Source organism: Cyprinodon variegatus, unplaced genomic scaffold (genome assembly GCF_000732505.1).
Source record: "Cyprinodon variegatus isolate N-32 unplaced genomic scaffold, C_variegatus-1.0 Scaffold518, whole genome shotgun sequence".
In the NCBI taxonomy this organism is placed as follows: domain Eukaryota; kingdom Metazoa; phylum Chordata; class Actinopteri; order Cyprinodontiformes; family Cyprinodontidae; genus Cyprinodon; species Cyprinodon variegatus.
The window spans coordinates 141,896-153,849 of NW_015150971.1; the positions used below are offsets into that span (position 1 = coordinate 141,896).

The following is an 11,954-nucleotide window of genomic DNA, read 5'->3' on the forward strand; positions in this document are numbered from 1 at the left end:
TGGAAAATGTGATCAACTAAACATGAGTTAAAACAAAGAAAAACAATACCTTATACTGAAAATCAGTTCTCACAAATCTTTACTTTTTTTCATTTTTCTGAGGCTATCTGAGCATGTTACTGGATGTCTGGATGTTTTCTTTTATTTTTACTTATTGCAATTATTATGAACAGTTTAAGGCCAATATCTTTTTTTCCTTCATGAAATGGATCAGAATATTTTTTTTCTTCTTACAGAAAAGAACCTAAGTAACTTTTATTTAAAGGTAACTTTTGTTTTACTTTTACTTAAGTAACATTTTGCACTGGTACTTTACTGAGTATATTTGTTATCTAAGTTAATGTACTTTACTGGAGTTTTTTTGTATCTTTTCACCTCTCCATCGCACCAGACATTGTACAGGAGTGACATATCAATCATCTGGAGGGATCAGAGGGGTCCAGTGCCCCCTTCTAGCTCCACCCCAGTTTGATGCAGCCTTAATCTGCTCTTACTTGTTGCTTTAACAGAGTTGGTTTCATTTAAGAAAACAAAAACACAATAATTGACCCACTGCAGGGTTTAGGCGCTTGTTTGGGTCAGTTTGATTAACATTAAGGATTTAACCTTTAATTACCTTCGTAAAACAAAAACGGAAAGGAATTTGATTCCTCAGAGTTCTCCAGGCGCCATCAACAAAACCCCAACGCCTCCATCTGTTTTTGCTTCACCTTCAGCTAACTGAATCAAAGAGTTAAACTTTATTTTTTTTGTTTTCTGGCTATTTTATTAAAGGCCAGTTTACTACATAAACCTATGTAGGAAATAATCAGACTGAAGTCTTTCTGATTTATTAAATCTGGAATAAAGAGAAAAACGCTAACCAGGCCTCGGATCCAACACTGGACAGATGACACTGCTGCTCACTGGATGTTCAATGGTTTCTGTTTATGTATGTACAATTAAAATCACATTTTTAACAAAATATAAAATAAATAACATTAACAATACTAAGGTAAATGCATTCTGAGTGACCAACCTGCTAAAAGACTTATACATTTCTCTTTTTTTATTTAATGGTCTGTCTCTGCCGCTACAGACACCACCAATCATTTTTTTCTCCCCATAATACATTTCCCATGAAGCAGTGGGGTTACGCATACCGTCTCATACAATAGTTACTTTGTTTTTCTTTGTATATTTTGTATATCAGCTTTTTCATCAAGTTTTCTTTTTTTTTTTTTTTGCACCTGGGATTTTTTCTCCCACCCCTCTTCCTGAAACTGACCAACCACAGATCAGCCCTGCGGCCTCCTGCAGCCAATCAGGAGCAGGCGTCCAAGTGGGCATCAGACAGTGGCGTGGTCGAAGGTGAGAGGTTACAGAGGTCAGCAGCATCAGTGCCCAGGTAGGCTACCCTGGTGTGTGTGTGTGTGTGTGTGGAAGTGTGTGTAAATATTGGAATAACTATACTTACAGGGACTGTGTTTCATTTTTATTTTGGGGACATTTTTAGCTAAGAGTTCAATCGTTTAGTTATTTTGTTCACTGACGCTTGATGATCTGATCAGTCACTGCATCAGCTTGCAGACCTTACTGCTCTCAAAGATGGAAAGATCTTGAAACAAGTGCAGAAAAGCAAAGTGAATGAGCCATGAAGCAGAGAAATCACTGCAGGCTTTACCTGTCAGATATCTGTGCAGAAGGAATCCCACTGCAGTGGGAAACGTGAAAAAAGAAAGTGACCAATAATAGAAATCATGAAAAATCATGCCACCATTTAATATACTCTATCATATCAGCCTCAGACCTCTACATTTTGCTCTGGGAGGTTATTCAGCTAATATCTGACTGCATTTTTAGGCATTTAAATACTGTCAAAATGTTCTCAGAGGTTTTCACAGCACTGCTGATGGCCACTTTGAGAGAAAACAACCCTTAGAAGTAAGGGCTTCTGCAGCTAATATATGAAACGCATTTATGACTCTTGTCCCTAATTTGGTTCAAAATACCTCTGGTCTTGCAATGTTGGGTAATCAAAGTCCAGAAAGTAAAAATCTTTAACAGAGATGAGTTTGTACCATTTACATATCCAGCTCTACAACACAGACTTGGAGATACACAACTGCTTATGTGAACAGGATCAAGGAAACACGCAGAGTTTTTACTTTCTGGACTGAAATTACGCATCTCTGCTCTTAATACACCGAGGATGAGCTCTACCCAAGGAATGCCTGTCGATGCTCATCCCACACATGAGACACGTGCTCTGAGCACTACACTAGCCATCTACTGTATATTATGCTCAGTTATGTATAATTTTGCCAAACTTCACACTAATTATCTACTGTCATATCCAACAATCTGCACAATTTAGCATCTGTTCAAATAAATTACTCATAAGGCATTGTCTGTCATTTTGAAAGATCTGCTTGAGAACTAACAGAACATAACAGCAAATTAGCTTTTTTCTACAATGCTAAAAATAAAACACACATTTTTTTCCACCCCATTTCTTACTAATTGCTGTCCTGTTGCTTTGGTCAGCATTATTTTCAGGGAGGAGAAAAAATGAAAAGATAAACTTGGTTCAATTTGAATGATTAGTAGACAAGAGCCCAGCTTAGTAACAGTGCAGCAGTTAGCATCCAATCTGGCATTTCTAATCCCTGCTAAAGCAAAGGAATATTATATTGTTGGACTTCATTTGCATCAGTCTAGAATATAACAATGCTCTAACTTCTGGGAGTAAGATAAAAATAAAAAGAAAAAAAAAACACAGCTATTTTAGAAACAAGCAATGTTATTTCAACACTAATGCTGGGATTAGAAACAATCCCAGAGTCCTGCCAGGAAACTTTGGTCAAATCTGAGCTAACTTATTCTATGCCAGCATTTCTCCCAGTCTTTTCAGGAACTACACACGTCTGTTCCTGTAAATAGCTGGTTTGGTCTTGCGGGGAAGTTGAGTCAACTGGTCATCTGGTGCCTAAACATCCATTTTAACTTGAATAAACTCACAGCTGAAGTAGGAAAACCTGAGACTGACTGCAGCTGTGAGGGAAATAGAAACCAGGAAGAAAAGCTGGATAAGTTATGTTTCAGTACAGGCTTTTTTTTTTCTCTTTGTAATTTTTTTTAACTTAAACCCTGCTGATAATTATTCCCTAGACAACATTATGACTGATTAGTGAACAACCCCTGTAAGTAGAGTGATTCTAATATTGTCAGTGTGTGCCTGTTGTTTGGATTCCAGTGTTTTATTGCGGTGATGTCTGTCTGTATGTTGGGTGGAGATCAGTACAGTCTCAGAGGAACATTCCTCTGCTTGCAAAATATAATAATATCCAGATAAGGGACTCAGTAGGAGAAAAACTAAAAAAAACCAAAAACAAATAAAAATATAATAAAATTGTTCCTTATAGAGTTTTCTCTTAAAAAATAGACTTGTCGTCTTTTTGTAAATCAGTAGTTGGAAGGAATGTCAGCCTTCCTTCATCTGTTTGTTTATGACAGGAGGGAAACAATTGATCCAGAACGTAAATAAGTGTTTTTTTTAGCAGGAGATGGAGGGAGCACCCTTGGTTTTTCCAGTTGAACAGAGGAAAAACGGCAGAAATAAGGGGAATGATAAAGCATCCGACTTCTTTCACCTTTCCATTGTTCCTCAGGAAGAGGCCCCCGCTGGAGGGAAAAATAGGGCTGAAAGTCTGGGGAGTCCACCTCTGATTGGCTTTTTAAGGTGACTGGAGTGTAACAAAAAAGGCAGGGTGATGTCAGTAAAAACCCACTGAAAGTTCATGGCACAGATGAAGGTTTTTCCTCTTGAAATGCATCAGACTCTCACAAAGTAGTCAAGTACATCTCCACATAACAGTAGATCCTTACTGATAAATACTTAAATATCCAGGAATGCTTCCTTTTCCGGTTATTTTCTGCTGAGGTGAGAAAGGTGGAGGATAGATAAAGAAAAAAAAAACGAGGAAGAGGTGAAAACTAAATCTTGACCTGTAAACACGAGTAAAAACTCATTTTACTGCATTTTGAAAAAATTAAATCTTGATCATTTAAGTGCATCTATGGTCATATATGTTGGGTGATTCTAACTTTCTCCACTTCTGTTTGCAGAACATTTATTCTATTCTAATCATTTTCAAGGGTCTTTTGGCATGGAGAAAGATAGAAAAAGGTAAAGAAAAAAAGAAAAGGAAAAATATATTTAACTGATAGTTTAAAAGAGGGAAAAATGTGGCAGTAATTATAAAACTGAAATGGAAGAGGAGTGTCGGACAGAGGAGGGGAAATGCTCCGGTACGTCCTGTCCGAGGAATACGAGGCAGCATGGAGGCCGGCGGGGACTAGGATTCTGAGGAGGTGCGGGACCCGCCCTGAACCAGGGTTTTGTAGATATTGGAGGAGAGGAATCGTGGGTAGGAGTCCCTGTGCATCAGCGTGTAGATTTGCAGCTGAGCGTCTTCAAAAGTGTGAGGTGTGGGGTCCTGCATCTTCCTGTTTATCACCTCTCGAACCCGGGCATCCAGACTGACCTGGATAGAAAGAAGTTTAATTTAGCGAAGATAGAAGAAATCATGTTAAATTATTTAATTCTATCATTGAACGGTCGTATAAAATAAACATTTGTTCTACATCCTTTATTTAAAATAATCAGGGAGAATCTTTATTCAAATTGCAATTTTCTGATCAGATCATGAGTGATGCCACTACCTGCATGTGTTTAATACCTACTGTGTGGTTTTCAGCTTACATGTCAGAAAGAAACCAGCTTTATAATGCTAGAAACACAGAAATAATATGGAGTTTTTTTTTTTTTGTTTGAATACAAACAATACAGCTGGATAACTTGGGTTTTGGTTTTTTTAATTTTAGGAACAGATACTTTGTCACTTGGTTTGAATAAAAGAAGAACATATTTAGGAAAATTATCAGAAAGAGTTATAGAGAAAAGAAGAAAGGCTGCCCATCTCTTTGTTTTTCTATCTACTTATCTATTATTTGGAGCGGGGCTATGTCAAATATTTTCTAGCAGTTAGTATACTGCTACCCACAGCATTATTATGTATTATGCATGTACAGGGATGGAAATAACAAGTTTACATTTATTCTTATTCCCTTTTGGATATGCAATGTTGTGATATAACAACAAAGAATATATATACAGTTGTGCTTGAAAACTTACATACCTTTCCCCTAAAGAAAATGGTAAACTCACATTAATAATTCAAATAACACAAAACTGAAATAAATAATTATACATAAAAATGATAATGATAATTAAGTGAAATGAAATGTTGATTTTGAAGTTTTATTAAAAAGAATCTACATTCTTAAATGAATACATCTAAATCAGAGCCTATTTAACAATCGATTTCTTTTTTATAGAAAAACTAAGCCTTTAGTTAAAAGATCTAAAAAAAGTATTGAATTCATTTTGTTCCATTATTGCTGCAAGCAAAGAAGACAAATGAAAATGTAAACAAAAACACACCGGAGAAATGAAACTTTACAAAATGTTTAAAACAAAGTAGTTTTTGAGAGTAACTTTGCTGTTTTCTCTTTTTAAAATTATTTTATATTTTGTTTTCAAACTTTTTTTCAATTTTTAAAATTATTTTTGTAGTTTCAAATAGCATTTGTTGTCCCAACTGCGTCTCACGGATAACATTCTTCTCACTTAGAATAAAAACGCTGCTAATGTCCAAGCAGACCAATAGAAACGTATCTTTGCTGCTCACTTCAGAGGAAAGCGTGGAAAATCTGCATAATATTAAAGTATGTGTTTTGTACAACTCAATCTGAAAAAGAAATATTTAAAAGAAAAAAATTAAAAACTAAAATTAGAAAAACTAAAATATGAAAAAAATGTTTTGTTCTGTAATTTACAAAACAATGAATGTGAGAAATTAATTTCACACAAAAAGAAAAAACATACAAAAAAAATAACATTCTTAAGTCTAAATAAATAAATTAATAGAAGAGCGTTAGTTGTTTCAACCTTGGGACTTGCCTGAACCATAGGAGGAGACAACATGGATAAATAATGAATACATGGAACATATCAAGAATAAGTATCAAAAGTTAGAGAACGGATGAATACTGCATCTATGCTTGGGTTCCAAGCCAAGAACTGCGATTTAAAAAGAAAAATTCCCTTTTGCCAAAAATCACTTAATGATCTTTTGGAAAAATATTCTGAGAACTAATGAGCCACAAGTTTAACTTTTCAGAAGGGAACGTAACAGTTAATATCAAACTAAAAGGCCATTTAAAAGGAACATCCTACCCAGAGTCAAACATGGTGGTGGCAGTGTGATGGTGAGGGACTGCCATTGCTGCTTCAGGACTTGAAGATTTTACAATAATACATAAACCTTTTTGGCTATCTAGTAAAAAAATAAATCAGTTTTTGACCTTGAGCTCAACCAAACTCAGATAGATTATCTCAGTTTATCAGCTGATCCACCTCTGAATGGGTCATTAATAGAAATGAATGGGTATGGAACAGCCTAAATTCCAGACTCAATCCATCTGGGATCCTCTTCCATGACCCCAAACAGTCCATTTATGCCTAAAAACTCTCTAGTTGGTCCAATTTAAAGCAATTTTACAGAAAATTGGGCCAAATTCCCCACAGAATGAATGAAAAGCCTCATTGCCAGTTTTAAAATGACTGCTGTTTTTCGCAGCCAAGCGTTACTCAACCAGCCATCAGCTTTAGGGTCAATTATGTTATCACAAAGGGCTACATTGATTAAGAAAGCATTCCCTTAATAAATTAAATCTTTATGTAAAATCTTTGGATTTACTCAGGTTATCACTGTCTATGGTCTATCACTGTTTGAGTTAAAACAAAAAGGAATCTTGGAGGAAGCAAATCGGTTTTCACATCACCGTACATGAATCCGTTTTTATCCAACAACAGCTGACCCTATAGGTTTACGTCTGACATTTTGTACTTACTCAGATGTTTTATTAATCAGCTCTCATAGAGGGAAAAGTACACAGAGAAGCCCTGTAAAACACACACAAACACACACACAGAAGCCCTGCAGGCACCAGCAGATATTTATAGAAAGACAAGCTTTCTCTTATGCTTCCCCTCTGCTCTTATTTAGGGAAGACTCTGTGTCCCTCTAACTCACACAAACCCAAACACACATGCACACACACACAAACCCACAAATAGAAGAGAGATAGGCATCGTACCAAGGTCAGATGTGCAGACAGACAGCCTGGCATGCCTCCTCCGTGCCAAACTCGCATGGCTGGATATCTCTCTCTGTTTTAGTGCGTGTTGGTATGTGTGTGCGTCTATAAAAAAAGTCTTTAGTGCCAGAAGGTGATGGGGAGCGATTTATAGCCTCCTGTAAACACACTGTACAAACACACGCGGTGGCGTACATGTATACACTAACATGTCAACACATTCTGATGAGCTAGTGATGGAACCTGACAAGAGAAGCCGGAGGCTCCCAACACGCATACAAACACACAGACAAATCAGTGTAGTAAAGAAGGCTAGCCTCCTCCCACTCCTCACATGGAAGGCACATCTCTTCCTATAACACCCGATAATCATTGGGTCAATCAGGACTGGGCGAACACTGAGCATGCTCAGAACAGCGGCACATCAAAGCCACCGATTGTGAAGCATCCGACTAAGGAGTTCTTCTCAGTGCTGCAGTTCGACAACATCGATCAGAACAAGCAGTAGTGAAACTAAATAGTTGTTTTTAGGTTTCCAGAAGCAAACTTTACCTCTTTTGGCGATAATATAGAAATATAGTCTTCGTAGATGGACCGAGCTTTTTCCTCGATGGCACTTTTATTGATTTCTTGTTTGAGGTCTTCACAGGCCAGCCAGAACAACATGTTCTCCTCGCTGTACTCTGTTCGTAGGAACTCCCGGAAAACATTTCGGCCTGCTGGGTTCCTCATCAGCTTGTCAAACGACTGAGACCACATCCGGATCTCCTCCACCGAGGGTTTGGGGCTGTGGGACAGAGAGCGGGACATCTCATGTTTGTTTTGGTTTTAAATTATTTAAAAGAAAAAAAAACAAAAAAACTTTTACATCAACAGGGAGTCCTTGTAGAATATTAGTTCATGGAACTATGGGTCTAAAGAAACTGATATTTACATTTGTCAAATATGGGTTTTGATGGCTGCTCTGCAATCTAATGGAGATGATCAACAGCAACAGGTCAAAATGTACAGTTATTATATTAATTATATATATATACTAAACTTTTCAGCTCGATACCGTTACTAAGTAAAATATTCGATACTCAATGTCATTTTCGATACCACAAGGATAAAAAAACAAAATACAATAAATAGATAAATAAATACAATAAACAATATTTTAAAGTTGTATGCTGCACACAAAATTAAGCAAGCTTGATAAAAAACTTGCAAAATTAAAATTAAGTGTTCCTTACTTGGCTATGCTTTGCACACATAACAATGACACTAGCCAAACCAGTTAAAAATGAAAATAATTCTCAGCAGCTGCACCTGTTACAAAAAAAAGTCTGAAACCGAAAAATGCACAGAATTATTCAATCATACATTGTTCTGAAGGTGCATTTTCCTCTAATCCGCGCATAAGATGAATTACTGTTTAGGTGCCACTGGTGGTGGCACTGTATCAATACTTTTGAAAATGAGTATTGTATCCGGATACAACTTTTCAGTATTGATACTTTTTTAGTATCGATACTTTTGACAACCCTAATATATATATAAAAAATTATATATAATATATTATTATATTTACATCAAACACTGCATGACAATACAGACCTCGCCAACAGTTTTACTTATTTTCTTGTATTCGCAAAAATTGAGCTTTTAATGACATCTGAACAAATGACAACAAAGTAAAGATTGCCTGCAGAAAATGGAAATTATTGATCAACTTACTGAAATTTGCAGCTGTTTGGAGAAAAGTGAAATGGCTTGATAAAGTACTGACTGTTCTTCTGGACCACAGTGACATTGCTGCCAGATTTGATGGCTAATTGCGCAATGTGGATAGGATAACTGAGAGGAATAATTAGAAACAGGTTTGGGAGAAACGTGGAGCAGACAATGCTCAAAAGTAGTGTCAGAAACATGAAACCAACTAATAAAAAAAAAGAAAAAAATGTACCATTTCTCTCTAGAAGAGTGGTCAAATATTGCGACAGAATTATGCCAGGGATTTGTTGATGTTTGCATAAACTGTGTGCTCGCATTGAATGATGCCAAGACACATATCAGCTGGTCTGTATGCATGGAGGAGACCGCTTGCAGTGGAAAAGTAAAAAAAAAAAATTACAGCTTATGAGCCCAAATCTTGAATTTAAGAATGACTTATGTTGAAATGCTGTATAACCATTAAAACACAAAAACTAAAGAAATTAAGCCAAAATATTTCTTATGCCTATGATAAGATTAGTTCAATTCAGAAATAAAATTTACATCAAAAGAAGATGCAAAATGTTGAGTTAAAAAAGGGCAAAAAATAAAGATAATCTGAACTTTCTTAATATTTTATGATTAAATAAACTTGGTCAGAGGTGAAATAATTAATGGAATTAATAACAATTAATCGATTACTCAAATAACATATAATTTACTTAAAAAAAACCTCAGAGCAGTAAACAAACCAAATCTTTACTAAATAAGTGTATATTTTGCATAGAAGAAGAAAAAACCTTCTTTCTCATGAAATATGTCCTATCCAGAACTCTTCAAATTTAACTTATACTGTTTCAGATTCAGTGAAAACCTCCCAGAGTGCAGCTTTTACTTTCTAATTTATGGAAAAATAATCAACAAATGAACAATATGGGAAAATCAATGTCAGTTGCAGCCAAGAATGGATTTCTTTTTTTTTTTTTAAGGAAACCATGTCAGGACCAGAAGAGGCCCAGACATTGCTTATGGGCAGCATTTAATCTAAATCCATGATGCGATTGTGACCTATTAAAAATTTAAAAATGGTAAACTAAACTATGGCTTAAAAAAACTGGAGACTGGTTCAAATTATTCATAAATGGGCCGACAAAACTTTTAAGTTCAGAACGACTGGTTTCTACATTTGAAAGCGTAACCTTTTCCTTTAGTGCAGCAAAACACCAACTAACTAAAACAAAATAAAACAAAAAGCTATGTTTTGGTTCATAAATGTTGTGAAAACATACAGCAACATGTAAATACAATCAACCTAAAATTCCTATCTAGTTATCGGATCAAGATTCCGGTATTCAGAATATATTTTTGAAAGAAACTCCTGGACTTTACATTTTTAATGATCAGATATTAAAACTTTAACAACATATTAATGCAAGTATTCATTCAACGCATTTTGTCTGTTTTATTGCTCTTCTATTAATAAATTTTCGGGCAGTATGTCTTTGCACTTTCATTAACTCTAATTGAAACTGCTCTAAATCTACGTTTTGGCCACAGAGGCAAAAATAGATTTAAGAAGAGCCAATTTGCAGCGTTTAAGAGCCGTCATTCTAGCTAAGCAAAATCTACACTAACATCTATGGGAATCCTTGTCAGCATCAACATCTGAAGTCCCCATTGAAAGCAGTAATAAAGGAAGTTGCGTGTTGGCAACAGTTGCAAGGCTGCAGAAACTCGGATTGTTCAACTTCTTCTAAAGTTTTAAAGTTCTGTATTTTTTTTTTATTATTTCCAAACAGCATAAAAAAACCGGCTTAAATGTTTACAATGCAAAGAAGAAAACGGTACTGTGACTCCAACCAAATCTGTATTTAGAAGAAATGCACTCTTACCAAGTTTCAAGTTTGGTTTCCATCTTGGTGTCCTGCGATATCCTCTTCCTCCTTCTCCTTTTCCGTCTCTCCTCTTCATTCCTGACGGTGAGACTGACATGATAAAAACGGCTTTCAGGCAGGAAACACACACACACACACCACACCCCACCCAAAAAAAAAAAACACTCAACCACAGCTTACAAGGTAATAATTGCTTTTAGAACTACAAACACATGCACACTTACACACAATGAAGTTATTATCCCATTTAATGACAACATAAGCCACAGATATGTTAACAGCAGCTGAAAGCAGTAGTTACAAGTGTCTGTACTTCCATTCTGTGTGTCTGTGTGTAATTGAGAGCAAGCTACAAATAAATAATTGGAATACCTTTGGGAACTACTAAGATATAACTGCATGGGTTTTGACTGCTGTGGATCTTATTTTTACTGACTTTTTATAATTAAACAGGTGTGGTTTTAAAATATGCTGTATAGTGACTCTACTGCAGAAGCTTAAATGAGAGAATGACAGGAAACCTCTACAATATAGCTTAAAACATGTCTGTCTGTAAAGATTACAATGAAGAAAATTGTCTTTGAACTAGAAACCGAAACTTGTTGGACATTGGTTTTTGATTTGCTTCTAAAAACTACTTCTCAGCAGGATTTATACATACTGCTGAAAGCCAGAATGACAAACTAACAAACTTGAGCCTCTTTTACAAAACGAAAAGAAAAAAAAAGAAAAAAGAAAACCCAATGGTAAACAAAAACTCCTTCCAGCTGCAGCTTTTTACATGCTTTTACAGGCTGCTCAGTCTGTTACGGATTTGATTTTAACACACCAAATATAAAATTAAACAGCAAAAAATAAATAAAAAAGGAAAATTCCCTGCTCCAGTGAAGCTGTGCACTTTCCTTAAAAGAAATTTAAAATCTCAGCCCCAGTTTTCAGTCTGACCGATTTTAGGCATTCAGATAAACAAACGACTTACGATCAAAAACCTAAAATGTCTCATAGTCAGAACAACTGGAAAAGAGGAAACGATTCCTGTTGGATGAAACATATTTATTTTTGACAAGAAAATAAGCAAGAAAGAGCAGGTGGTTAAAGGAAAATTCCGGTTTTTAACACTTTTAGCCCATTTTCTGTAGTGTCCAGGATGAAATCGAATGA

At 35.7% G+C, this 11,954-nt stretch overlaps 1 protein-coding gene across 5 annotated transcripts in view; it reads right to left on the reverse strand.

Moving 5' to 3' along the window:
- Positions 1–3,104: 3,104 nt before the first annotated feature.
- The window catches only part of LOC107094981 (regulator of G-protein signaling 17-like), a 51,448-nt gene continuing 42,598 nt past the window's right edge, over positions 3,105–11,954 (reverse strand). For 3 of the 5 annotated variants that reach the window (XM_015390922.1, XM_015390925.1, XM_015390926.1), the window contains 3 exons: positions 10,791–10,883; positions 7,756–7,990; positions 3,105–4,526 (listed from right to left, as the gene is read on the reverse strand). In XM_015390922.1, the coding sequence (XP_015246408.1) occupies positions 4,338–4,526; positions 7,756–7,990; positions 10,791–10,883 (517 nt within the window). In that variant the 3' untranslated portion in view covers positions 3,105–4,337. The remainder of the gene's footprint in view (positions 4,527–7,755; positions 7,991–10,790; positions 10,884–11,954) is intronic. The other 2 variants (XM_015390924.1, XM_015390927.1) reach the window with 1 other exon arrangement.